We start from the raw sequence: 26,206 nt of genomic DNA, 5'->3' as shown, positions 1-26,206 counted from the left end.
TACTTATTGGAGAATATCTCATTATATACTATATATACTATCAAAGGTAACACAAATAAGGTATTGATATGTATGTTCACGTACTATTTAAAATCTGAATTTAGTATACAAATTTGGTGTCTTTCATATAACCTTTTTGTGTTAAACCTAATAATATGATTTCAAATAACTATAAACATTGATTAATAAAGCACATTTTGTGAGTTCTTTTGCTTGATTGGCTCAACAAGAAAAGGAAAATACATATTTAAAAAATTGCAACCAATATTCATAAGATAAGCTTAGTTGTTGAGCACTTGTAATTACTGAAGTGAGCTTAACACTCTTGGTATTTGGACGTAAAAAATGAAACACTTGAAAATGAATGCATTTATCATTCAATATTCAATAATTAAAAACACATAAGTAATAAATAGAAAACATGCTATCAGTATCAGTAAATAATGTGAACATTTTGGGATATTCAGCTGGTTCAACTCATAAAAATAAAAACTCAACAATAGGCAATTAAATGGAATTTTAGAGCATTTTCACCCATTTGTCATGGCAGAAGACAATGATAGTTACTATTCACATAAATAGTACTTGCCTTATTAATTTTTTGTTGGTTTTCCATATATTGTCATGGCAATCACTATTCATATGAGATATAAAGAGATGAATTTGTATAGAGTTTTGTGTGTATGAAGTGAAGAATATGGCTATGTATTTATAAATAAATAAAAAATTCTGAATTTTTTTTTATACTTTTGTTATAAAAATTCGTTACTAACGTCATCATTGACATCACATCCCTCAAGCAACAACTCGGACTATTCTTGCCTTTGAGCCTGCCAAGGCTTGGTGGAGCTCACGTCTTGCTTGGGCTGTTTTGTACAGTTGGAGTTGCATTTCTTGGCCTAGGGAGCCTCTTGCCCAAGCTAGGGCCTCCTAGTGAAAATGCTCTTAGAGTTTATGTTGGTTTTGTTATTTGAGACTATAGGAGGTATGCTAAGGTTGTAAGTTCATTTTCTTTAGGTTTTAAGTTAGTTATAGAAGCTGAAGTAAATGGTTTGAAGTATGAGTTGTATGGTAGTAGGATTGTAGGCATCCTTGTTGTAATTATATTTATGGCTTAAAAACAGAAAAAAGTAAGAAGAATCAATATTTAGTAATTTGATGTGCTTGAGAGCTTAGTATGTAGAGAGAGATTTTCATGCAACGAATAACACTTTTTTCAATAAGAATGATATGAGGATAACTTTTCTGTATCATTACATTATATTGGCAAAAATAGTAAAAATAATGTTATTTTCGTTACAAGAAAGTTTTTATAGTAGTATGTAAGTTGTAACTAGGAAGAGGAGGCAAACAGAGCCAAACAGCGTTCTAAGAAAAATCGTACAAAACATAAGGTAAAAGCTCGGAACGCTTCGACCGAAAAAACAAACAAAAAATGCTCGGAACGCTGACCAATTAGATAAGGCAAAGAAATAAAGTTTTCATACGTGGCGTCATCTACACCAATAGCCTAAACCAAAGCGGTCCCGCCTTTGATTTGCATTGCCTACGTGGCACCACTTCACCTGTAATCAGATAACTGCAATCGCTTAGCAGATTTTCACAATCTGGTCGAAGCCCCGCCTTTCCTCCATGGCTGCTGCATTAACCTCTTCGTTAGCTTTGTCACCTTCCACATTCAGAGGAGGCCCTGAGCCCTCGAAACCTAAATTCCTCAACTTTTGCTCAAAACACACAAATTTGGCTTTTGCCATTTTACCTTACACTCATTGTCGTCGGCACAAAACGTTGAGGATATTGGCCTCTGTTTCAGTCTCCAACCCCCAAGCGCTGACCGGTCCCGAAGAGCTCTCTGCGTCTATTCTTTCCAAGGTATGGCTTTTATCAATCCCATGTTTTAGTTTTTTGGTTTTTCAATTCTGCACAAAACGTGATTTGTTGTTTGGTAGCTGAGAAAATGTGATTTTTTACCCATATTAGTTTCACTGTTGCCTTGTTGGAAAATTAATAGGCTTATGTTAATGGATTTAGTACTGTATCAAGTATTGTACGTGCAGTTTGATTTGTGGTTTATGCCAAGTTTTTTATTTATTTTATATTTGACTCATGAAATATGACTTATGATCTGAATCAGGTGACACATTCTGATAGAGGAGTTTTGCTGAAAAAGGAAGAACAAGAAGAGGTAGCTGAAGTGGCCGAGAAATTGCAGAGCTTTTGCGTTAGTGAACCAGTGAAATGCCCTCTTATTTTCGGAGGTAAATCCCATTAAGGTGTGGACTTTGTTTCTGGAGATGCATATTACAGCCTAACTTTTGGGCTGAAGCATTGTGGCCAAAACTCAAAACTCTAGTTCAAAATTAGTCTTGACTTCAAAGTTCAAAGAAGTTAAAAGTTGAAGAACAAGCATCCATATGACATATGATTTTCAACTTTATCCAGGTGTTGAAAACAACAATGACAATTACCACAACTGCCTTGGCATTTGTTTTTGAAAATTAGCATGAGCAACTGTTTGGCTCTGTGTAACATATATGATAATCTACTCATTACTATTACATGGTATGCATTTCTTTGTTGTTGTTGGTCATATGATGATTTAATGTAGTGCTTTCACAGATTGGGATGTGGTGTACTGTTCAGTGCCGACATCACCCGGGGGTGGCTACAGAAGTACGTTAGGCCGCCTTGTTTTTAAAACGAAGGAGATGATTCAAGTTATTGAAGCTCCTGACATTGTCAAAAACAAAGTCTCCTTCTCTGCTTTGGGGTTCTTGGATGGAGAAGTCTCTTTAACAGGTAGGCTGCTGAGGCTAAGATAATACCGATGTTTGAATTTTTTTCCTGATTATACGCTTTGCTTTCTAGTTTGAACTTTAAACACCATTCTCATTTTCTGGTCTGATTAGTGATGGTTGGGTTGGGAACAAAACTCCTTTTATTGAACATTGCATGAAATCTAATCTGTTGTTGTAAGCTTCTGTTATTCTTTACCTCACATACCTACCTTTGACAACAACAAAAAATCACATTATCAAGTTTCATATGCTAATGTTTTCATAAGCTTGTTCCCTTTTCTACTTGATTGAGTGTTCTCAACTTCTCATCTCTGCACGCACGAGCAGGAAAGTTGAAGGCTTTAGACAATAAATGGATCCAAGTTATATTCGAGCCACCAGAACTGAAGGTTGGTGCATTGGAGTTCCGATACGGCGGTGAAAGCGAGGTTAAACTCCAGATCACATACATAGATGATAAGGTCAGGTTGGGGAAGGGCTCTAAAGGTTCACTTTTTGTTTTCCAAAGACGTGGTAATTCCACTTGAAATGGTTATTGTGAGACAAGAACCGTTTTCCATGAAAAATGTAACGCTTAATGATGCAAACAGATGTGTGATATCTCAATGCTATTATTGTACATTTGAAGCTACTTTGATACGACTGAACATGTTAGATCAACGGAAAGTTGGGCCTTAGATTTCGAAAGATACAATCAACATGATCACGAACACACTAAAACATGAAAATTTGCTTGATCCAAAACAAGTGAGAGGTGTTGCAGCAGACAAAGGAAAAGTAGACAATCTTCTCTAAAAAAAATGTAGTAACACAAAAAGGTTTCTTGAGGTCCAAACAATCAAAATGCAATTCCAAAATTTCAAATTGACAAAAAAGAAGAAAGGGGATGTTGTTAGCCGGGCCTACTTTGGGAATGTCATAATGCTCACTAAGATTTGCCAGACAGTGATTAAATTCCTGAACCCGATCGCGATGTGATTTTTTGGCCATCTTGGCAAGCTTTTGCAGTTGAATCCTCTCTGTCTGTTGGAGGTACCGCCTCTCCGCGGGTGTCAGATGATCATCATAAGCCCCAGCCTGTCCTCTGCCACCGTCATTCTCAGTATCATCCATCATCACTGCTTCTCCACCTATCACCCTCCAAAACAAAAAATTGATTTCTCCATTAGCAAAACAAAACTCACAACCTCCAAACAAAAAAGATCAAAACTTTACCACAAAATTGGAAAAGGGTTCATTCATATTTGTAAATTTTAATCACCACCTACCAATCCCGTCTTCAATGGGACCATAAATTCAAAAAAAACACCCAAAAAAAAAATAAAAATAAAAATTTCAAGAATATAATATCAGATTACGTGCAATGCAACGCAGAAAATAAAAATTTGAGTAGAATTAGAAAAGGAGGGAAGGGCATCAACTAACCTTGCGAGGCTTGAGACAATTGGTGATAATAATTGCTGCGTTTCTTCTTATTTTTCTTTGAAACCCCACCTCCTTTCACGGCCAAGGGTTTTCCTTTCAGCTTCAGCTTCCCAACAACAACTACGTTATCAAAAGCAGACATCTTTACCTATAGGAAGAGATTACGCGAGAGAATGAGAATTGATCGTCGAACCCTTCAATTCTGTGATTATGGCAAATATGTAATATGCAGGGACCGTAGGTTCTAGAAACTCCTCAAACTCTCTCTCCTCTTCCCCAACGGACATGCACGCGCATTGAGTTTTGGGCCTACATCAGTGGGTAATGGGCTTCAATTCAAAATACAAGTCCAACCCAGAGTCTCTCCCCTGCTCTAACCCAACGTCTCATCATTTTAGAAGCTCGTTCTATGAGGCTATCAGCAACCCAGAAATTCTTTTGGGTTTTGTTAGAAGCTTTGCTTCTGCTGTTGAACTCTCGGCGGTTTCGCTCAGGGCCCTGAAAAGCCGTCGCTTAACGCTAATTGTGAGAGAGAGAGAGCTTAATATCAGTATTTGAGTTATGTTTCTTTGTTGAACTGGGCACTGCCCAATTGGCTCCTTCAAACTTAAGGTTGGTATTTGTTCCTAGGATAATCTGGTTTTTATCATCTCCCCATATTTTGTCTCATTGTTAACTTGCTGCAAAGTTTGGTTTGGCATATCATTTGCTAGATTTTGGCAACCAATTATGTAGAACATTTTTGCATCAAGGGCCCATGATTTTATCTTTTCTTTGTCTTCCATCGAACTATAAGCAAGAGTAATTTTGTTCGTTTTATCTATTTTTTTCTCCCTTGCCAAACATGAAACATATGAAACTAGTTCATATCGGAATTTCCTATTGTTCAGAGCTTTTTCCTATGAAATAAGCAAAGAGTAATTATGGCTAATAATCTCACCAAAACCATGTGCCTGCATTTTGTGTATTATGAAATGAGAAGAATGGCAATGCTCACATTTTTCAGTGAGGAATAGGATGTCACCAGAGTGGTTTTACATTTGCCTAAAAGTATTCAATACACAAAGCCTACGACATCTTCATAAATCACCGTTCACATTCTTGTTTTTTCTTTTTCAGGGTAAATTTGGTCCAAATTTGGAGCTAGAAGTACCATTTTTCATTGAGGAATAGGATGTCACCAGAGTGGTTTTACATTTGCCTAAAAGTATTCAATACACAAAGCCTACGACATCTTCATAAATCACCGTTCACATTCTTGTTTTTTCTTTTTCAGGGTAAATTTTGTACAAATTTGGAGCTAGAAGTACCATTTTTTTGGTCTTTCTTCCCTTCTAAATGGTTGTCATGCTTAGTGCCCGTCTTCCCACCATTAACTATGCTCTTCCTTCAGGTTACTGTTATCTCAAAACCTTAGCAGCCCTATTATATTCTGCATTATCTCATCTCAAGTTTGTCATTTTATGAACTTGATTTCATTTACAATTTTCAGGTAGAGATTGTAAGTACACAGGTCAAGCAGTGGTAAACTATCTCCACCTCAATTTAATATCCTTTGTTTTATAATGTATATATTTCAAATATTTCTTTATTCATACCGAATCAGTGATTGATACTACATCTGCCATCGTTGGATTTATTACATTGCGAAACAGTAAGTTTTATCTCTGGAACGAAAACTATATTTATATGATTTATGAGTTCAACTTTTGTTAACCGACAACCCATCCACTGTTTAGCAAGGATTTATCAGTTTGCTCAATGATCTTGATTTTGTTGGCCCTTTTTTGAGTAATTTGCGTATCTGTTTCAATCGAAATTCACCCATCATGTTAGCTATGAAGTATCAGTTTGCTTAATGAATTTGATTTTGTCATTCTTTTGAGCATTTGGCTACTCTGTGTTGCATCAACAGATCATTACACCTATTGGACCTAGAACTAGTAGGTTCTCATTCTGATTAAATGTGATATTGATTCTGGGCAGAGAGCACTCCCTATACGAATAATATCAATAGGGAAAAAGAGATCAGAAGGTGTACAACTTGTAGTGGATGAGTACATTGAAAAGCTTAAGCTCTACTGTAGTGTTGAAGATGCTCACATACGGAACAATCCTAAAAATGCACGGTACTCTCATTTTTTTCATCTAAATCATCACAATCTTTGTAGTTAATGTGAATACATATATATATCTTTATCTTGGATATGCATAGACCTCTTTCCTGCAAACTGGACATTAATAATGTGAGAAAGTTCACCCCAAAAAAAAATATTGTGAGAAAATTATTGACACTGGACGCATGGAGGAAATATTCATATTGTGGTTTCATCTGATCATTTCTTTTTGTAGAGCTTATATTAGTTTTCTTGTACATTGTAGTGATTGGAGAGCTCAGGTTGATCATGAAGACAGTGCTGTTATGGATCTTATCAGGTCTGATGATTGGGTACAGTCTGAGCATCATATGGACTCAATCTTAATTGGATGAATAACTTCTCACAATAGTAGGAGAATTAGTCTTGCCTTTACATAAAAAAATTTGCTCTGGATACCTTTTCTTTGTAATGTTCTGCCATTACCTTGATCTGCTCATCTACCGAGCCTGAACCAACTCAATCTCTACTACCCTTTCGGCACATGTTTTTAAATGCTTACCTCGTCAAGCTTGATTTTTCTTACATATAGAATTTCCATGAAAAAAAAGAGGTTCCGATTCTTATGGATTTATTTAACCATTATTATCATGCTGAAGGCTAAATTTCTTTTATTCTAAATTCATTGTAGAAATGACTTCCTTTCTCAGATGCTCTGGAAAGGGAAAGTGGTGCCATTCCATTTTGGTGGAATTCATCAAAGCTGTTATAAACTATATGCTAAAAGGGTTATACTTGTTTCTACATTGTCACTTTGTAATCTTGAGCTCGTAGGTTGTGCTGTTGGATGAGCGTGGGAAAGACATAGGGTCCGAGCAGATGGCTGAGTTGGTGGGGGATGCTGGAAATACAGTATGAATGACCTCTCATTTTTGTGATTTTCAAGAATGATAGTGTGCATGCTTGAAATTCATCCATTCTTAATATATGTTGTTTGTATGTATGTTGAGCTGGCAGAGGAAAGTTTAGCACGAAAATTCAAGAACTTTTTACCGATAACACTATTGTTCCTTTGTCTGTAGGGAGCTTCAAGACTATCATTCTGCATTGGTGGACCGTATGGTCATGGAAAACGATTGCGAGAGCGTGCAGATGTTTCTGTCAAGCTGTCTTCTATGGTATTAAACCATCAAATTGCAATAGTTGTGCTCGTAGAACAACTCTATAGGTAAGAGTACGTTGATCTGCTGACTTCTAAATCATGCGGTTCCCAATTACTGAAATGCCGACTTCTGAAAAGTATTCAAGGAAATCATTTCCAGCTTAAAGCAAATATTAAGGATAAATTATATTAAATAAGTTAAGGAATGCTTGAATTTTAAATAAGATAATGTCAGATCACGCTGAATGACTAGATAATCCATGTTTATCAATTTACTTCAGGTCGTGGACTATTCTGAAAGGACAGAACTATCATCGTTAGCCTTTCGTTTCCTATTCTAAACAATGCTAACAGGTATTCCCCTTCTTCATTCCAGATGATTACTCTGTCTGCCTTGCTTGAGTTAAGTTTGAGTGACTTGGTTCAACTGATGTAGGCATCGGCAACATATACCTCAGAGTAAGAGTAATACACTGGACTGACAGGGTTGCTGGTGGCTTAAACGTGTATTTGGGTTTGTGGAACTAAATTGTTCTATAGTTCTGAAATTCATACACTATTTTTCTTACTCTCAGTAATGTAGTGGATTAAACCTCAATGAGAAAGAAATTACAGGTATTAAAGGAGTTTCATGATAGATCGTTTCTGTGAACCTTTAGCTTCACATGGAAAAGTTTTGAATTTTAATACAACACATCACTATTGATCATTCATGTTCAAATTATAGGAAACAGAGTGTATTATACGAATCTTGATACCTTGATTTGTTACTAGTTTTTTTTTTTTGTTAGATATGCTTTAATTTTTATCAAAATCGTTTACAGTTTTTGTAAAATTTAATATTCATTCGTAAAATTTTATTTTATTATTATTATTTTTTTACAATGGTAAAATTTGGATAATAAAAGGGTGAAAATCGCAGGTCTTTGTTCAACTCTATTTATTTAACCAAAAAAAATAAGGTTTTGACACAATAAGATGAAATTACCGTCCAATAATAACGGACCTAACGGTAGGTTTGAAGGCGAATCAGTGTCCTTCCCTCCACTGGCTTACAAACCGCCACGTTACAAATTCAAACTCTCTGCCACGTGTCAGCAACACAACAGCCTAAAACTCTCTCTCTCTCTCATTCCCTCGATCTCACAACATTGCATGGCTGTTCTTCACTCCTCACTCGCTCCCTACTGTCTGAAAAAGCTCGTCATCCTCCCATTCCCATATCCAAAACCCACAATTTCAACCAAAAGACTCAATCTTTTCCAAGCAATGAGTTCCAGCTCCAAATCCCAACCCTCTGCCCCGGTCTACAAGGTTCCGGGTTTGGACCCGGAGGAAATGGACCGGGTTGCGGACCAAACCTTTCAGAGGTACTCGTCCTCCTCTGTCAAGAGAAACGGCAAAGGTGTGGCTGTCGTTTGGTTCAGAAACGACCTCAGAGTGCTGGACAATGAGGCTCTTTACAAGGCTTGGATTTCGTCCCAGCAGGTTTTGGCTGTGTATTGCGTTGATCCCAGGCTTTTTGGCTCTACCCATTACTTTGGTTTTCCCAAAACTGGAGGTACCAATTTTATTTTATTACAAGAATTTCAAATTTTTGATCTTCCTAGTTGAAGTTTTTGGACTTTTGGCTTGTTTTCTATTACCCTGGGCTGTGAAATGTTTGGAATTTTGTTCTCATTTGGGCTTGTGCTACTGTGTTCAAAATCTCCTTGTAACATAGAATGATGCAGAATTGAAATGTCATACAATTTTCTTGTTTGGCAGCGTTGAGAGCGCAATTTCTCATTGAGTGCTTGGCTGACTTGAAGAAAAATTTAATGAAGCGGGGTCTTAACCTGCTCATTCAACATGGGAAGCCTGAGGAGATTCTCCCTTCTCTTGCAAAGGTTTTCGGAGCCCACACAGTTAAGTGATTTCGACACTATTTGATTGGTAGAATGAGTTTGCTATGTTCTTTTCAACTTATTAAAGCAGCAGAATGTTGGTATGTAATCTAATCTATTTAGGTATATGCCCAAAAAGAAACTTGCAGTGAGGAGCTAAATGTCGAAAGATTGGTCAGAAAAGGTCTGCAACGAGTGGTTTTACCATCGTCTTCAGCGCAATCCTCTGGGCCTAGTTCTACAAACAATCCTAAGCTACAACTTATATGGGGTACCACTATGTACCACATAGATGACCTCCCATTCGACACCCTCAGCTTACCGGATGTGTATACGCAGTTTCGTAAGGCATGTAGATTTCTTTCAAGTTCATTTTACTTCAAATCTATATAACTGGGGGAGGTTTTCTCTGTTAGCTGTGTTTATCGATGATACCGAAAACTTGCAGTCAATTGAAGCGAAATGCGCAGTTCGTGGCTGCATCAAACTTCCAGCATCTCTTGGGCCACCACCCAGCATTGGGGACTGGGGATGTGTTCCTTCATTAGATCAGTTTGGACTTCAATCTCCAAATGTAGGTTATTATATCATACATACAAGTATACAGGCACATATTATTTCATACTTTGTCTATTAAGAAATTTGAGAAGTTCCTTTTACATACTCTGGATGCAGGTAAGTAAAGGAATGAAGTTTGTGGGGGGTGAAAGTGCAGCCTTGGGCAGAGTAAACGAGTATTTCTGGAAGAAGGCAAGAGGAATCTTTAAGTTATATATGTATATATATGTTGATGTTGAAAATGTCCAATAGAGGAGAATGGCTTTTTATTTGAACACATTTTATAATATTCAAAGGAACAGTGTTAATAGAGTAATTTAGTTATCTGACTTATTCTCATGTGTTTCATGTGTAGGATTTGTTAAGGATATATAAACACACCAGAAATGGGATGTTAGGACCTGATTATTCGACAAAATTTTCTCCATGGCTTGCTTCAGGAAGCCTTTCTCCTCGTTTCATTGATGAAGAGGTTGAAATTCTTGGTTATTATGTTCCTTTCTATATATGACTACATGACATTGAGAAAACTGACACTAATTTTGACAATTGATTCCTTAAGGTAAAGAGGTATGAAAAAGAAAGGCAAGCAAATGATTCAACATACTGGTAATTCTCTCTCTCTCTCTCAGTTGCATGAACTAGAATGAAACTTTTGGAGGACAAAATGCTGTCAATATATAATTTCTTTGTTGAAACAAAGGTATATAGATCCCCCAGGTAGCACAACAGAAACCATTCTTCAAGCAGTGTTGAACTTGTATTTTGTCTTTTCCTTTTTTTTCAAATCTATGTTCATCACAACAGGGTATTGTTCGAATTGATATGGAGGGATTACTTCAGGTTTCTATCAGCAAAATATGGGAATTCCCTTTTCCATTTAGGTAATTTAGTTGATTGCTTTAATATTCAATCATGTCAAAGTATTAAAAAAAGGCCTAAGAAAATGAGTAAAATTATGTTAACTAAACAGTTTGTTGCTGCGCGGCACATGTGAGCCACTTATTTTAACATATCATTGTAGAGATTTCAATTCTCGCTACTTCTCTTTCTTAGCAGTCATGTCTTTTTTTGGCCTTTTTGAAGGTGGCCCAAGAAATGTGGAGCATAGATGGAGCCAAGACAAGATTTTATTTGAATCCTGGAGAGATGGTCGTACAGGGTACATTGCTTTGCTCAAGAGCTAGATGATGAATATTATATCTCCATAATCTTTATGAAAAACATAACGGAAAATATATATATATATATATATATCTCTCTCTCTCTCTATTAGTGTTTTGTAATTGCTCTGCTAAAGATATACAGAGCTTGTTAAACCTCTAGGTACCCTCTAATAGACGCCAACATGAAAGAGCTATCAACCACGGGATTCATGTCGAATCGGGGAAGGCAGGTAATTCCAAAGTAAACTGTCACTATGAATGGTATATAGTATATTTATGCATTGCTGCCATAAAACTTCTTGTTTTAACCTTTAATGTTATTATTCTGGGAAAATCGGGCATAGTCTTGAAAATAATCAATACTTCATTTATTATTCTACAGATTGTATGTTCCTTTCTAGTTCGTGATATGGGTATTGACTGGCGAATGGGAGCTGAATGGTTTGAGACATGCCTTTTGGATTATGACCCTTGTTCCAATTACGGGAATTGGACCTATGGAGCAGGTGGTTTCAAATTCATCATTTTATTTACTTCCATGTATGCATGTTTCTGTTAAAAAAGTATTAGCACGCCTCTCTCTTAACTTTCTGTGTTGGGTAATCACTCCTGGCAGACGATGATCATAAAATTATAAAGAACCAAGGTCTCCTTTATAATTGTAGCCACATGCTTTAGGATTGTAATTACTTAACTATTTTGGTTTAATACTAATCAACATTTTATCATTTGTTCATCCTGTTAAGGAGTTGGAAATGACCCCAGAGAAGATCGTTACTTCAGTATTCCGAAACAAGTGAGTACACAATACGCTGCCTCGTTATATTTTCTTAATATGAGACCTGATTTCAAATGACAGAGTGCATAGTTTTTCACAAAATTTTCGATGAATTATGTTTGGAGCTACAACAGCTTTATAAACACTTTCTGTACCTAAGATGCTCTTATATTTTTTCCAGGCGCGGACATATGACCCCGAAGGCGAGTATGTCACGTATTGGCTGCCTCAACTAGAATCACTTACAAAAGAAGAAAGAAACTTTCCTGGAAGGGCATATATGAAGCAGGTTGTGCCGCTCAAGTTTGGAAATACCAGTAGGCACCAAAACCAGGACAAGGCCTTGGCTGCCAGAGGCACCAATTTTGGAGGAAGACAAACAAAAGGGCAGAGGAGATAAATCTGGGTTGAAACTTGAAAGGATTTTACTATACATCTTTATCCTTCTCAAAGTATGTACTGAAAATGAGATGCATATATTTTGTTACTATTAAACCTTCAAATGTGTATGCCCCCACTTTTCATTTGCCACCTTTGTTTAACTTGATTTCATTCGGACCTAATTTGAAACTTTCATTGACCTAATTAGGAATTTAAACTTGTTTGAGTGACCAGAAGAAAACATGATTAGTCGGAATCATAGACTAAGAAATTAACTTGATCGCATCTGGGTTAAGTTTATGTAATCTGAGTTCAAGTTAGAGTGGTTCAAATTCGTAGTTCGATTTTTGAACTAGTTTTAATGATCCGATGTAAATTGTAATCATTGTTAATAATCCGAATCTATAGCCTAACCCAACTTTGTATATGATTTTGATGTAAAGGCTTATAACTATTTGATAAAAAGAAAAAAAAAACTTACTATAGTTGGCAGAATATTAAGATAGCTTAATCTATATATAACAACAGACAAAGAATGGTAAAACATTCAAAATACCAGAAAATGTCATTGTTTAATGCAAATATTAAGAATTGAAATTATTAATTAAATGAGGATAATATAGTAACTTCACACTTTTTCATATTAAAAAAAATTAAAATTAAAAGAAAAATCAAATAATGAATCCTATTTTTATGAACACAACTACTCATTATCTTTTTAATTCTAAAAATAAATCTCTCGCAGACGCGAAAACGTGTGTGAAGATGTTAGTATTACATTTATCCAAAAAGAAAAGAGAGATAATAAGAAGCTGGATTTGGGCCCGACTTATGGGGCTGAACCCGATTTGACCCAAATTACCCTCCGACCCGCCCCTACCTGTGCATTCGGGTTCTTCAATCTTCAACACAGCACATGAACCATTTGGATCTTCCAAAAACTCGCGCCGTCCGGGGCTAACCTCGCTCAGGAGAAAACTAATCCGTACAAAAACCAGTCACAAACACTTAGTTACGGAGTCAAGGAAGAAGAAGAAGAAGAAGAAGAAGATAGAAGAAAGGGGCTTCTTCTTTTCAAAAACCTTCAATTTCTTCACAGAAAGCTCCAATGGCAGTGAGTTGAATCCCATAAATCGTCATTTCACATTTGTTTATATCGTCGATTGTTCATCTGTTTGTTTGTTTGGGTTTTTACAGCTCGTAATCGCATGTGGAGAATCGTCGCCGTCCCACATTACCCTTCTGAGATGTTTGAATCGAACCCTCGACTCTATCAAGCACAACATTGCTCGCATCTTTGTTAACATTTTGTGCTGCCAAGCTAAATCTGATGAAAGCTCCTGGTAAATTTTAATTTTCTAGTCTTACACTTTACTCTTAGTCTGTTGTTTGTTTGCCGAGAAAAACTGCTATAAAAGATGAAGAAAAGGCCTATACATATTGATGCAGATGATATTATTGCTTGTCATTTTATAGTCTTATTATTAATCTGCTGTTTGTATCAGTGAAAATGAGTAAAAAAAATAGGAAAAAGAAAGCTAAAGAATTAATACAGAGGACATTATTTATTGCTAGAAACCTCGTAGTGCTCTCAAATTTCAGCACATTTGCCTTTTGTAAAGAAAAAAAAAGAAGAAGAAGAAGAAGAAGCTAATATGCATTATTTGCTTTGTAATATTCATATGCAGGACTTGTCGGGGTAAGGATCTACTTCCATCCACTTTTGAGGATTTCAGGAAAAAATGGGACGAGAATTACCATATGAGTGCTCAAAATTGGTTTTCAAAGAAGAAGAATTCCCGCGGTAAACAAGATCCACACGCAGTTTGCAATGTGTTGGATGCAATGTTGAGGGATAGTTTGGAACGTCTCAAAACGATGAGGTCAGCTTTCAGTCTATGTACTCTTAGGATCAAACTCAAAATCTTCTTTGATGGATAGGGGAAATGCTCAAATACAGATACATATTTCATAGTTCATAACAAGCTTTTGTTAATTATGTGAAAATCTGCAGGGAAGGCATATCTACGGCAAATATAGGCTTTTTGGATTGCACTTTGAAAGCTAATTACACAGATTGCATGGCCATCATAAAGGTTTTATGTATAGATGGTAAGTTGGGAACTGCTTTTTGGCTTCGGAGAAAACTGATAAAGAAAGGCATTGTTCCTGATATCTTGACACACAATTATCTATTAAATGGACTGTGTAAAACTGGTGACTTGGAGAAGGCAGATTTGCTTATTAGGGAGATGTTAGAAAATGGCCCCTCTCCCAACTGTGCCACGTACAACACTTTTATTAAGGGTTATTGCCACCTTAATGATGTGGATAAAGCTCTTTATCTTTTATCCACGATGGGTAACAGTGGTATTAGGCCTAATAGAATCACTTGCAATATAATTGTACATGCATTGTGCAAGAAAGGCCTTATGGAGAATGCTAATAAGCTTCTAGAAGACGTATTAGATGATGATAATGACAAGACAACATCAGATCTAGTCATCTCAACTACACTTATGGATGGTTATGTTAAAAATGGAAGTATGGTTCAGGCACTTAGTCTTTGGCATGACATGGTCCAAATGAATATCCAAGTAGATGTCCTTTCTTATAATGTTCTCATTCATGGATTTTGTCTGAGTCAACACATGGACCTTGCTTATGGATACCTTTGTGAAATGATCAAAAGAGGAATACTTCCTAGTGTTTTTACTTATAATACAATTTTAAGTGGTCTTTGCAAAGGAGGAAAGTTAGAGGAGGCTTGTTACGTCCATGGACTTATGTCAAGAATGGGAGTTACTCCCGATCAAATTTCATACAAAATACTTGTTCGGGGCCTATGTAGTAAAGGAGATGTTGTCAGAGCTAATGAGTTTCTTCTTCATATGCTAGAGAAGTCAGTGGTGCCTGAGACTCTAATATGGAATACTGTCATTGATTGTTATGGAAGATATGGGGATCTTACTACTGCATTCTCTGTTAAGGATCAGATGCTCGCTTTTGGTGTTAAACCAAATGTGTATACTTACAATGCATTGATCCACGCCCAAGTGAAAGAAGGAAATATTACTCGTGCTCTTTCTCATAAAAAGGAAATGCTTCTGTCTGGTCTTTTTCCCAATGTGGTCACTTATAATTTGTTGATAGGTGCTGCTTGTAACTTAGGCGACATTCTTTTCGCAGTGCAGTTATATCGTGAAATGCTGATAACAGGACTTGATCCAGATATGATTACTTACACTGAACTTATCAGAGGGTACTGCATGATAGGTAACATGAAGAAGGCAGAAGAGCTTTTTGAAAATATACAGGCATCGGGGTTACCTATCGATCATGTTCCATTTAAGGTACTTGTCAAGCAGTACTGCAAAATTATGGAGCCTGACATGGCATTTGGCATTTACCAGAAGTGGCTGACGAGGGGGAACTGAGTTATCCTCTTGTATAAACTTTGACCATGCATATTGCAACATTGTCATCTTGGCATGCAAGTCAAAATTCTTGGATCTAAATTCAACAGAATCCCTTCTGACAGTGGCCGTTTCTACTTGTGGCAAATAGGAATCTTTCATATGTTTTTCCTGAAGGTATGTGTTTCCACAAATGTTCCATCACACTTTGAGTGATATATTTATTTTTAGATATTTGTGTTATTAATTTAGACTTTTTGGTGATTCTGGTCATCCATGGAAAGCTGGACAGAGAAGCTTCTTTGTCTGCTTCTAAAGTTCTACTAGACTACTAACATACAAAGATGCTCGTCTGGTTTCGTGTTATGTTAAAACTTGATAACTTATATTAGGATGGATAAAAAAGGGTCTTGGTCAAGTCTAATTCGTGTCAGCTTAGCACGTCAAGTTTTTGCGTTCATATTTTTGTTAGTGATATGGAACACTGACTGTTTTGTGCAAAAATCTTACAGGATCAGGTGGTTCACAGGTGGCTTATAGAATTGACTCTTTTTCTTGATGGTCGTGGTCCTAAAACTGGGACCAAATCTGATAATTCCTTTCACACGGAAACAGGATGCTTTAATATATACTTGTGAAGATCGGATGGGCCCAAACATCCGACAATTTGGACCGTCATTATATGGAAGATGTCCTGATGCTAGGGAGTATATTCAGCAGGACTTTGGTCAGAATGTTTCACCTATAGTTGTTCAGGTTGGTATATTCAGCCATTTCCTACCAACTTATATATACTTGAAACATGAGTTTCAGAATTATGATTCATCTTATGAGACCTTGTTTAGGGATGCATGAACTGTTGATGATGAGATTACACAGTTATTGAGCTGTAATTTGTACCTGAATTAGTCCTCTATGCAGTCACATTCTAACACGTCTTGAGAATTTGTACATTTCTATGAGGTTTCTTTTTGTGTTGAAAATTTATAGATGACATGACGGGACCTGGACGTGTAATGAGAACAAAATCCTTCTTTCGAATGCTTTACTCTCTCGTGTGCAGGTGTTTATACCACATATACAGCAGAGATGGATACAGGATTGTTTGCCTCTGAGGTTTCATGTTCTATTCACCATGTTTTGACACCATATTATTCGTCCAGTTTGGGAGGATACAATAGATTCTAGGTTCTGATTTACCTTTCAAAGAAGAAATCCGCAGGTTGTGAAATTGACCTGGAAGTATTGGTTTTTTGTTTTGAATTTTTCATTATTTATAGTAAAAATGTTACATATAGATTACAAGGGAAGGGACCATAGAAGCTGAGAATAGCCTTATAAAAACAAACCGAGAATAGCTATGGGTATTGGAATTTTGGTCTCTCTTTTTTGTGCATAATTCTGTAATGGCATTATAGAATTTTGTGTAAAACCAAGAGGTGATGTAATAATTGGTGATCAGATTGGTCTCAAATGGAATTCAGGAGGTTGCTCCCATGATAGTAAAACTATTATTTATTATAATAAGAGTTGGAGAGTTGAAACTGATTAGGCAAAGCATTATTTTGTTCCTGGGTGAACCATTAACAATGGGCTTTGGTAGCTACGAGAGGACAAGAATACAAGGAAATGGGAAAGAGGGAAGGGAGACGGCAAACCCCTGTTCTAAGCTTTCAGTCGTCCCAGAATTGAAATGCTATTCTTTTGGGAACGATTTCCTGGCTTCTAAGTTTCAGAGTAGGTCTCAAAAGTAAAGATTCTTTCCTTGTCCTTCCTAAATGTGGCACCAAGGAAGGAAAAAGACGAACAACTCAATTCCCTTTAGTAGAGCGTGTTTCTAATAACTGAAAGTGCTTCTCAAGTAGAAAAAATTCAATGTGCTTTTAGGTCATAAAACCGCTTTTTAGAGAAGCACTTGGTATGTATATTTTCAGAATGTACTTTCATGTATTTTTTCAGAAAAGCATTTAAAATTTGAACAAATTTTTTGGAGTGCTTGCTAACAAAAAGTGAGTCATATAGAAGCAGTTTCAAACGAGTGGGTAGTTAGAAAATGAAAATGAATGATTTGGATAGAGAAATTAGTTACAACTAAAACATCCAAATGGCCCTAAACCCCAACTGCTTTCTTCATTTCTTACTAAATTAAGTAGAGCCTACAACCCATTTCAATTAAGAAAAGATTGAATTTCATTTGCATCTTCAAAACTTTTTAACAAAAACTGTTCGCATTTAAAAAGAAAAAAGTAAAAATGGGTTGAGAGAAACTGAATTATATATAATGAAATAATGAAAAAGGTCGTTGAGTAAAAAAAGAGCAATTAGACTTTTTGGCGGGGGGATTCTAGTAGGCCAGCGCGGTTTGGAGAGCTGGCGTTGGGGTCGGCCGTGCGATCCAAAGAAGAGGGTCCGTGGTCCGGTGTGGGCCCCACTCACCGTGTGATCCGGCCCCGCCTTGGAAGCCTTGCGGTGCGTCTAATTGAATATTTGCGTGTGAAAAAAATAAAACGGAAAAAAAAAAAAACAAGGAAGAAGGAAAACGAGAAAAAAAGCGAAGCCCCATTTTTGAAGAGGACGCCCTTTCTCTCCTTCATCCTTTTTCCCTCGACACTCTCACTCCATCGCCGATACTCTCTCTCTCTCTCTCTCCATCATCGATCAAAGCTCTGCGTTTGCGTTGCCCTCACGGACTTCTCTTCCTTGTCGACTTTCATCATTACTTTCCCTCGCTTTCTCCGCCCCAAAGATCTGAAAAGCCAAGGTTGGTTTCTACTTTCAAGGTTCTCTCTCCCACAATTTTTCGTAATTTTCCAGATCTGATTTTGATTTTTTATTCGTCTCTGCATATTGCTTTTGCTTTTTGATGATTGATTTGCTATTCGCTTTCAATTCAAAAGAGCAATTTGAAAGGGAATAATAATGGCGGACGACAAAGGCGTCGTCGGAGAAGCCAACAAGAAAGACGCGGCAACTGCACCTGAGGTGGTTGCGAAGAAGAAGCGCAAGGGACTTTTCTCCAGAATGTTCAGTGGGATCTTCCGATTACACGGCGATGACTTCGAGAAGCGGCTCAAGTACATTTCCAAAGAAGAAGCCACTGTCCTTGCTAGAATGCAGAGGAGGTCCATAACGTGGAGGCGCATGAGCAGACATCTCATTCTCTTCTCTGTCTTATTTGAGGTATTGGAATGTCATTCATAGGACCCATCAATTAGGACTTTGTTGCAGCAACTGGCTTTTTTTGGCTGATTAAGAATTCTGAACTTTTGTGGCAATACTATCTAGAAATTGCACCATACTCATCGTCATGTTTATTGGCATATAGAGTTTGAACGAGTTGGGCAAGTGAAATATTAGAAGGGAATGATATGTGTTTGCGTACTTGTGTCATTTTCAGATTATTGCAATTGCTTATGCTATAATATCAACGAGAGCAACAAATTTAGATTGGAAGATGAGGACATTTCGAATTCTTCCGATGTTTCTTCTGGCTGCTTTATCTTTTCTTGCTTATTCAGCATTTGTGACCTTCACAAGAATGCGTGAGTATCTTAAACTTTGCAACTTCCTTAATTTTTGATGTTCATGTGACGATTCTAGTTATTTTATTAATATCTGGGACTTATTTTACAAAAGGTATCTGGTTCCATGGTTGTCATAGTGCCTTGGGTTGGGCTTGTTAGGAAGCATTTTGGCTTATTGGTTCATCATTCCGTGGTTTACTTCTTACTTTGTTTATTGAATTTGTTAGTACATTCTTTGTGCATGGGGTGTGTAGCTTCTCCACGTATGACATTGGAGTAAGAAAGGTCCCCTCACACAGGCCCATCACAAATTAAATTGTTGGTCATTTGTTAGACAATTTTTGTTGAAAGTCACTGAGGACCTGTCCTTTGGACATCGTTCCTCACAGGGGGACTTTTCGTGCTGACTGGTATTTTAATTGTGTGCCACTTTCCATGCAAGAGGAAGTTCTTTTTAAATTTATTAGTTGTGAGTTTGAACTGTTGGAAAATAAGCGTTATGAAATTTGGGAATTTTATTGGGAATCGTTTATGAAATTCACAAATCTTTGAACTGGAATTGGGCACGGTACTCGTGGGTGGCTAGTTCATAAAAGATACCTGATCTACAATGTCTGAAGTTCAATACCGTTTTCAATATGGTACATATCATGCATATTTCTTTGAGCAAAAGTCTCTTTCCAGGCTGTACCTATTTTGATTGTCTTGACATGTTATTGTTTGATTTATGTATGCTTTGAGTTTATGCTTAACAGCTTCCATGCATACCTGTATCTTAGGAAGCACAAACTGAAACATCAGGCATGTTTTTTAGTTGTCTAACAACATGTCAGTGCTGTAATGGATCATTGGAAGAAAGCTAGAAAAGTAGACCTATGACGTTTTCATTAGTTCATTGCTGTTGTTAAAAATGTTTGAATAATTTGGATGATTGGTTGTATGAACCCATTATTTTTCTATGAATCAAGTTTTCCAATCTAATGCGGCAACTTAGTGACCATTACTTGTGTAAAGTTGATGTGTGCATGTATTAAAAATCTGATATCTCAACCTTTCAATGTATTAGGTGATCGCAAGGACGCCAAAACCCTGGAAAGGCTTCGGGCTGAAAGGCAAGCAAAAATTGATGAACTAAAAGAGAGGACAAATTATTACACTACTCAACAGCTTATTCAGGTAATTATTAGAAGCAAGTTTTGTTGTTATATTGCATTCGTTATCTGTCTTTATGCCTCATTATTGAATTCTCTTTGGTATTCTTTGTTAGCTTGTTGAAGTTTTATCAGGTGAATAGGGTAGCTGTTGATGCCTTTTGCCCCTTCATCTCATTTGACTGTGTTAATGGCTGTATAGACAAACACTGTTTGGAAGAATTCCAGGAGGTCATGTAAAGTGGCCTTAAGAAACCATTCATTTAGATTGATTGCAAATTCCCAATAGTCATGTGGCATACTTATTTCTATTGTAGTTGGCTGAATCAGTTTTTGCTTCTTTGAGAGAACATCTCTTCAAAAAAAGCACTGTAATGAACAAGACTCCTGTGCCCTTTATGCTGGGTTTTATTTTATTTTATTTATTTGTGTTTTTAGGGGAACTCTGCAATGGTTTGTGTTTGAGTAATGGTATATGTGAAGATGTACCTTGCTTGTCCCCCTCCGTTTTCTTGGTTTGAACTTAAGTTATATTCTTTTATGCAGAGATATGATCCTGACCCAGCAGCAAAGGCAGCTGCTGCAACTGTCCTAGCATCTAAGTTGGGTACAGATTCAGGTCTGAAATTCTATGTGGGAGATGAATCTGAGATTAATGCCTCAACAGGGAAAAGCCATGATGTTGAACTTGTCCATTCTGGTGAACTTCGAAACCGTAAACCAGTACACACCAGATCTAATAGTACAGGGAGTGTCCCATTGACTATTCCTGAAGAGGAGGCACCTCATTCTGCAAGGTCTGACAGTCATCAGGTTTCTGAGCATAGTCAACTGATTGTTAGTCATCATAGTCCTCAGGGAGCATCTCCACAGGATGGAGGATGGATTGCTCGGATTGCAGCATTACTTGTGGGTGAGGATCCAACACAGTCTTATGCGCTCATATGCGGCAACTGTCATATGCACAATGGTAGGTTATCCGCATCCTGAGTACGCACTGTTGCTTTTTCATGTTTTCATAGAAGCAAATGAAGGAAAGGCCTGATTATGGTGCACACTCATGCACTTTCCTCACAACCAGTTTTCTTTCTTTCTTGTGGTTGAAATAATGATCTCATACTTTTTTTGTCTCTATGCAGGGCTTGCTAAGAAGGAGGATTTCCCATACATCACATATTATTGCCCACACTGTCACGCCCTAAATCAGCCAAAACATTTCGAAGGGCATGTTTCTGGTTCTAACACGCCTATCACCCCTAGTTTGAGCTCTTTGAGAGCAGGGGTCAGCAGTGAGGCAACAAAGCAGGCTGGTGGCTCTTTGGATGACAGTGTACTCACAAGTACCAGCCCTGTTAGAGCTGGTTCAGAGATTGAGGAAGAAACTGAAAAGCCTGCATCCAGCGATACAGATAGTTTAGAAAAACATGAGTAGGGTTAAGATGTTCTTTTCCTCAATTAGGCCTTCTTTTCCCTTTGCTTGTAGGTATGGGGTTTATTTTCTGCTGGATGAATTTACGGGTTTGCCTATATGCGTGGTCGTGTACAAGAATATGTTTGAGTTGCCTTGATAAACTTTTGGGGCTTTATGATCATAGAATACATGGATTGATTGTAATCTTGTACATCTTGAGAGTTTTTCTTTTCTGGTTCAATTGTTGGAGCTGGTCCAAATACCTTTCCAAAGATTTGGAAAGCTGAAACTTTACTGCTGTAGTGCAAATGGTCCAAAAGGAGTCTTTGCTGCGGTCATTTTTTATTTTTTCATATTTTGAGTTGTAATTTTTATTTTTATTTTATACAATTGAGAATCTAAACTATTCTTAATTATTTTGATTTACGAGGAGTTCTCGTACTTCTTTGTTCAAAATAATAAAGGAGAGGAGAAAAGAAAACATTTTTAGCAAATTTGGTTGGGAACGAAAATGGACGGGATGATCGACGGGATATACATAATAAGAGAAACCATATGAAATTAGATCCTCGATATTTCTTGGATGGGTTATTCTTTTGTCGGGTCTTTAATGGGTTATTTGGGGTGGAATTATTTTAAATTTTTTTATACAAGTGATAATTTAAACTATTGAGAATATGGAGTTTTCACACACATAACCAAGATGTCATGAAGGTTCGAATTTGAGATCTCAAATCTGCAAGTCAAAATCCTTTTCACTGGATTAGATCTCTCCAGCAAACGTTAAACATAATTGATTCAATTTCTTAGTAAAATAATATAGAGGTTTTTTCTTTGGGTAATTCTATATGAATCCCATAAATTACTCTTTACACCCCACTAAATTTTAATAAAATTTCAAATTACATTAAACCCTTTTTTTCCCTAAATTGCCCTCATAAACCCCATTCCCTAACCATCCATCGAAAACCCCTCCCTTTCAGCCACACCCCATCTAAAATCAAACCCCACCCCATCGATATCCATTACCCCATCGAAAATTCTCTCTTCTTGCAGACACACCCCATCACATTTACAACAACCTCAATCGCAGAACCATTGAAGAACCCATCCCTTTGCCATCGCAGATCTTTGCTCACCACCGAACCCCATTGCACAACCCAGCAAACCCGAACCATCTCTGAAACAGAACCATCACACCCATCTCCATCTCTGCAAACCCGAAAGCCATTGAAGGTCAAGTTTTCACAAATCCTTATTCAAGGTTTGATTTCAAATTTGATTTATATATTTACGTTTCTAAGTGTTGATTAAGTCTACGTTTGATTTCACTTTTGAAAAGCCAAAGTCTGATATTGATTTTGATTTTGATTTCAACGTTGTGGGTAGTTCGAACCTGGTTTTGCGAAAATGGATTCTAGTTTCGGTGGATTGCCACCAAAATGATTACATTTCTTCAGTGGTGGTCCACTAAATTAAACTTTTACTTTCGATGGGTTACCACCAAAATTGTTACCTTGTTTCGGTGGTAGTCCACCGAATCTGTTTTATTTTTCAGGGGACTCCCACCAAATTTCTTTCGGTTTTTCAGTGGTACTCCATCGAATATGCATTCTTTTTCACTCATTGTCCACCAAATTTATTTCCGTTTTTCAGTGATTATGTACCGAATACGTTACTGAGTTTGTACTTAATATTGTTTATTTTTAGATATAAAGATGATTCGCAGAGATACTACTGAAGCTTCATCATCCCGACCTAATAGACAGCGTCTCACGGCCTCAACGAAGGAGACAGAGAGCGGCTCCTCAAGATCACATTAAGGATACTATCGAAGTTGAATATGTAGTTCCTACTCATGATAGTAATGTTGACGCAGAGGTTGAAGATGTAGCTGCTACTCAAGATAGTAATGTTGAGGTACATGCCGAGCCTATTGAGCCATCTCGAGTAGGTCCCATTAATCCATCTTTACTTACGAGTTTTAAAACTCATATAGCAGCTGCAATTTGGAATAACAAGGTAAGTCGTTTTACTGTGACAATAGAAGGTAGAATATAAGTATGGTTCATGGTAATTAACCTTAATTTTGTTTTTTTGTTTAACTAGGAATATGAGCCCTTTATGTGCATGTCAAAACATCTATCCTTCGTGAGTGGAATTGGTGGGGTAATCCAAATAATGGTATAATCAGGGTACATTCAGATATCATTAGAGCACCTTATTAGGTGTTCTTATCGGAATGCTGATAAGATTGTGGTATCTACATTTGTTGAAAGGTGGCATCTCGAAATGAACACCTTTCACATGCCTTTTGGTGAGATGATCATCACATTGAATGATGTGTCATCTATTTTAGGCATTCCTGTGTCTGGTGCAGCAGTTGCTCCTCTTCGGTGTTTATAGAAATAAGACTTACTAACTCTCTCAACTCCGGATGCCTGAACTTATGTTGAATAAAACATCGACTCTTTTCAAAAGATGCCTTAATCTCTGTGTGCTCCAGCTCTAACAATGAGTGTATAGTTACCCATGATCTCTCAAAGTTAAGTTGGCTTGAGCGGAGCTGTTGCTTCAACTTTGCATGTGCACTTTCCGCTTTGTTGATAACAATAATAAATTTTCCTGAAGCAAAATAAAATTTCAAATTAACATATCAAAAGTTGACTAAAATACTTACCTATTTGAGGTCGTCGATCCAAGATGCATACAAGTGTCTGTCCATGCGGCCACAAACCTATCCTTAAATGGATTTAACCAAATTTTCATGTATGTATTCAAGAGCATTTTGAAATTCACTGAACTTAGACTTAATTTGTCGCAAACAATGCCAATATTCCTCCTCTGTTTCTGAACCAACCAAAGTATTCCAATCCTCATTAAATTGCTTCCATTGTTTGAGGGTCCCAAATAACTTCTTATAGTTTGCCAATACTCCTTTGTTAATATGTCATCTACATAATAAATGTCGTGCTTTTGGAAATATAGACGTAATAGAATTCATGAGTGCTAACTCTCGATCGGTGACAATAACACCAGGAAGACAATTATCATCCAACAAACTCCTCAATGTAGTCAATGCCCATGTGTAATTGTCTTCCTTCTCGGCATTCATATACACATACGCAACAGAGAATGTCATATTAGTATATGTCACTCCCACAATTTGCAATAGTGGGAAACGATACATATTAGTCTTATAGGTGCAATCCATGATAAGTACATGTGGAAATGCGCACAAAATATCAATATTAATGGGGTGTGTCCAAAACAGGTCAATTACAATATCACTAGATGTCCTATGCCACTCAATATAATTGTGTTCGGATAACTTAGTAAGCAATTGTTGCATTTGGGTTCTCCTAGTAAATTCTTTGGTTCTATTTCGGATCCTAGCATTGTATATTGTCTTCATAGTGGAAACATTCATTGCATCTCTATCTTTAATGGTGACCAAAATATCTCTGGGTTTCACCAAACTCTTAGACATGTCCACCAACAAGGCATTCTCCTCTTCAGTAAGTCGCCCCACAAATGAATGACCTTGAAGATACTCTGAAATAAGATGGTTGTTTACTCCACAAACCACCTCCAACTTCCAATCATCCCCATCACCAATATTGATACCTTTTAACAAGAATGGGCATCCACATTTCTTGGTACCAGTGTCCCTAGCACATTTTTTCATATCACTATTTGCATCCGACCTTATATCAGTTGTTTTATAGTTACCGTTCCTCTCACAAACAAGTATTACACGAGGTCTCTCTTGCCCTCACCTCCATAATCAGACCTTTTAATTACAATGACAATATTATTCAATTTTCCTTGTTCACGAGCCCATCGAAGTAATGCATCTCTACTATTGAATATCTACACATAAAACTCATATTATTTAAATATAAAATTTGAAGCATTAATGCCACATGTTAATGATACTAAAAAGGATTTCAGATAAATAATTACCGAATATGTTGTGAATTGATCACTATATTCCATTACACATTCTGTTCCCACATTGCTTGCCTTCAGTAGGGGCGTCACCTTGATTTTGTTCCTTCAATGGGAGTAAGATCAAAAATAGCTTGGATTAAATTTGTGGTCGGCAATAAGTTACTGAAAAAATAAATAAATTTCGGTTGGATGCCACTGAAACACATGTAAAATTTCGGTAGTAAACTATCTTGAACTACGTTTAATCTTACGGTGGATCTCCACCGAATATTATGTTGTGACGGTCAAAACTAACCAAAATGGTGCAACTTTTCGGTGGCATCTCACCGAATTTACATCGAGTTTGATACTTATGTGCTTTGAACGCAACCAATGACCGTTACTGAAATACTAAAATTGCAAAACGCCAAAAAGTAAACTCGTACCTCATTCGAAGCCTCTCTAACTTCAATCTCACCCTTCATGAATAAATACAAGATATTTTTTCACCAGTATAAACT

At 36.9% G+C, this 26,206-nt stretch overlaps 6 protein-coding genes and 1 long non-coding RNA gene across 11 annotated transcripts; 6 read left to right on the top strand and 1 right to left on the bottom strand.

The window, feature by feature from the left end:
• The first annotated feature begins 1,587 nt into the window (after positions 1 to 1,587).
• On the top strand, positions 1,588 to 3,429 carry LOC103319986 (Plastid-lipid associated protein PAP / fibrillin family protein). Its single transcript, XM_008221582.3, has 4 exons — positions 1,588 to 1,872; positions 2,135 to 2,258; positions 2,620 to 2,799; positions 3,126 to 3,429. Exons 1-4 carry the CDS (start codon positions 1,633 to 1,635, stop codon positions 3,323 to 3,325), a joined length of 744 nt encoding a protein of 247 aa, XP_008219804.1. The 5' UTR covers positions 1,588 to 1,632; the 3' UTR covers positions 3,326 to 3,429.
• A 20-nt stretch (positions 3,430 to 3,449) lies between these two features.
• Positions 3,450 to 4,443, bottom strand: LOC103320066 (uncharacterized). Its single transcript, XM_008221683.3, has 2 exons — positions 4,224 to 4,443; positions 3,450 to 3,928 (listed from the first exon to the last, which is right to left on the bottom strand). The coding sequence occupies exons 1-2, from the start codon at positions 4,363 to 4,365 to the stop codon at positions 3,513 to 3,515; spliced, it is 558 nt and encodes a 185-aa protein (XP_008219905.1). The 5' UTR covers positions 4,366 to 4,443; the 3' UTR covers positions 3,450 to 3,512.
• Positions 4,421 to 8,190, top strand: LOC103319987 (methyltransferase). Of its 4 annotated transcripts, none has more exons than XM_089046090.1 (9): positions 4,421 to 4,835; positions 5,343 to 5,411; positions 5,500 to 5,616; positions 5,716 to 5,747; positions 6,210 to 6,352; positions 6,606 to 6,672; positions 7,154 to 7,231; positions 7,402 to 7,547; positions 7,763 to 8,133. In XM_089046090.1, exons 3-9 carry the CDS (start codon positions 5,562 to 5,564, stop codon positions 7,800 to 7,802), a joined length of 561 nt encoding a protein of 186 aa, XP_088902216.1. In that variant the 5' UTR covers positions 4,421 to 4,835; positions 5,343 to 5,411; positions 5,500 to 5,561; the 3' UTR covers positions 7,803 to 8,133. The 4 variants fall into 4 exon arrangements, with proteins under 4 accessions (XP_088902216.1, XP_088902215.1, XP_016647364.1 ...); XM_089046089.1 differs by having other exon boundaries at positions 5,343 to 5,430; XM_016791878.2 differs by having other exon boundaries at positions 5,343 to 5,616; positions 7,858 to 8,190.
• A 189-nt stretch (positions 8,191 to 8,379) lies between these two features.
• CRY3 (cryptochrome 3) lies at positions 8,380 to 12,457 on the top strand. Of its 2 annotated transcripts, XM_008221586.3 has the most exons (13): positions 8,436 to 9,042; positions 9,249 to 9,388; positions 9,491 to 9,715; positions 9,816 to 9,941; positions 10,043 to 10,117; positions 10,281 to 10,397; positions 10,488 to 10,534; positions 10,733 to 10,809; positions 11,012 to 11,087; positions 11,252 to 11,321; positions 11,474 to 11,597; positions 11,838 to 11,887; positions 12,051 to 12,457. In XM_008221586.3, the coding sequence occupies exons 1-13, from the start codon at positions 8,460 to 8,462 to the stop codon at positions 12,267 to 12,269; spliced, it is 1,929 nt and encodes a 642-aa protein (XP_008219808.2). In that variant the 5' UTR covers positions 8,436 to 8,459; the 3' UTR covers positions 12,270 to 12,457. The 2 variants fall into 2 exon arrangements, 1 of the variants encoding a protein (XP_008219808.2); XR_016124175.1 differs by lacking the exon at positions 12,051 to 12,457 and having other exon boundaries at positions 8,380 to 9,042; positions 11,252 to 11,317.
• Positions 12,458 to 13,165: 708 nt separating this feature from the next.
• LOC103319989 (Tetratricopeptide repeat (TPR)-like superfamily protein) lies at positions 13,166 to 17,140 on the top strand. The gene is made up of 6 exons (XM_008221587.3): positions 13,166 to 13,364; positions 13,448 to 13,593; positions 13,939 to 14,133; positions 14,265 to 15,843; positions 16,179 to 16,422; positions 16,730 to 17,140. Exons 1-4 carry the CDS (start codon positions 13,359 to 13,361, stop codon positions 15,685 to 15,687), a joined length of 1,770 nt encoding a protein of 589 aa, XP_008219809.2. The 5' UTR covers positions 13,166 to 13,358; the 3' UTR covers positions 15,688 to 15,843; positions 16,179 to 16,422; positions 16,730 to 17,140.
• Positions 17,141 to 18,200: 1,060 nt separating this feature from the next.
• On the top strand, positions 18,201 to 22,090 carry LOC103319990 (integral membrane metal-binding family protein (DUF2296)). Its single transcript, XM_008221588.2, has 6 exons — positions 18,201 to 18,427; positions 18,564 to 18,846; positions 19,064 to 19,208; positions 20,257 to 20,366; positions 20,888 to 21,311; positions 21,481 to 22,090. Exons 2-6 carry the CDS (start codon positions 18,586 to 18,588, stop codon positions 21,771 to 21,773), a joined length of 1,233 nt encoding a protein of 410 aa, XP_008219810.2. The 5' UTR covers positions 18,201 to 18,427; positions 18,564 to 18,585; the 3' UTR covers positions 21,774 to 22,090.
• Positions 22,091 to 22,785: 695 nt separating this feature from the next.
• LOC148919578 (uncharacterized) lies at positions 22,786 to 24,183 on the top strand. The gene is made up of 3 exons (XR_016124485.1): positions 22,786 to 23,016; positions 23,463 to 23,774; positions 23,862 to 24,183. It is a non-coding gene; the product is annotated as an uncharacterized LOC148919578 (long non-coding RNA).
• The last annotated feature ends 2,023 nt before the right edge of the window (positions 24,184 to 26,206 follow it).

This window comes from Prunus mume, linkage group LG2 (genome assembly GCF_029339155.1).
Source record: "Prunus mume cultivar Tortuosa linkage group LG2, ASM2933915v1, whole genome shotgun sequence".
Lineage (NCBI taxonomy): Eukaryota > Viridiplantae > Streptophyta > Magnoliopsida > Rosales > Rosaceae > Prunus > Prunus mume.
Note: the sequence above shows the minus strand (reverse complement) of the source record. Positions and strands in the feature narration are given on the sequence as shown.

What these genes read in the sequence shown, in the direction of transcription:
- CRY3 (XM_008221586.3), top strand. Translation starts at nt 8,460, where the DNA reads ATGAAATTACCGTCCAATAATAACGGACCTAACGGTAGGTTTGAAGGC. An exon ending in GCAAATGATTCAACATACTG is followed by an intron (nt 10,535 to 10,732) that starts GTAATTCTCTCT and finishes TCATCACAACAG; the next exon opens with GGTATTGTTCGAATTGATAT. An exon ending in GAATTGGACCTATGGAGCAG is followed by an intron (nt 11,598 to 11,837) that starts GTGGTTTCAAAT and finishes CATCCTGTTAAG; the next exon opens with GAGTTGGAAATGACCCCAGA.
- LOC103319986 (XM_008221582.3), top strand. Translation starts at nt 1,633, where the DNA reads ATGGCTGCTGCATTAACCTCTTCGTTAGCTTTGTCACCTTCCACATTC. An exon ending in ATGCCCTCTTATTTTCGGAG is followed by an intron (nt 2,259 to 2,619) that starts GTAAATCCCATT and finishes GTGCTTTCACAG; the next exon opens with ATTGGGATGTGGTGTACTGT. An exon ending in TGGAGAAGTCTCTTTAACAG is followed by an intron (nt 2,800 to 3,125) that starts GTAGGCTGCTGA and finishes ACGCACGAGCAG; the next exon opens with GAAAGTTGAAGGCTTTAGAC.
- LOC103319987 (XM_089046090.1), top strand. Translation starts at nt 5,562, where the DNA reads ATGGTTGTCATGCTTAGTGCCCGTCTTCCCACCATTAACTATGCTCTT. An exon ending in AGTACACAGGTCAAGCAGTG is followed by an intron (nt 5,748 to 6,209) that starts GTAAACTATCTC and finishes GATTCTGGGCAG; the next exon opens with AGAGCACTCCCTATACGAAT. An exon ending in CTCGTAGAACAACTCTATAG is followed by an intron (nt 7,548 to 7,762) that starts GTAAGAGTACGT and finishes AATTTACTTCAG; the next exon opens with GTCGTGGACTATTCTGAAAG.
- LOC103320066 (XM_008221683.3), bottom strand. Translation starts at nt 4,365, where the DNA reads ATGTCTGCTTTTGATAACGTAGTTGTTGTTGGGAAGCTGAAGCTGAAA. An exon ending in ATTGTCTCAAGCCTCGCAAG is followed by an intron (nt 3,929 to 4,223) that starts GTTAGTTGATGC and finishes GGAGGGTGATAG; the next exon opens with GTGGAGAAGCAGTGATGATG.
- LOC103319990 (XM_008221588.2), top strand. Translation starts at nt 18,586, where the DNA reads ATGGCGGACGACAAAGGCGTCGTCGGAGAAGCCAACAAGAAAGACGCG. An exon ending in TGTGACCTTCACAAGAATGC is followed by an intron (nt 19,209 to 20,256) that starts GTGAGTATCTTA and finishes TCAATGTATTAG; the next exon opens with GTGATCGCAAGGACGCCAAA. An exon ending in CTACTCAACAGCTTATTCAG is followed by an intron (nt 20,367 to 20,887) that starts GTAATTATTAGA and finishes TCTTTTATGCAG; the next exon opens with AGATATGATCCTGACCCAGC.
- LOC103319989 (XM_008221587.3), top strand. An exon ending in AAATCTGATGAAAGCTCCTG is followed by an intron (nt 13,594 to 13,938) that starts GTAAATTTTAAT and finishes ATTCATATGCAG; the next exon opens with GACTTGTCGGGGTAAGGATC. An exon ending in GAACGTCTCAAAACGATGAG is followed by an intron (nt 14,134 to 14,264) that starts GTCAGCTTTCAG and finishes GAAAATCTGCAG; the next exon opens with GGAAGGCATATCTACGGCAA.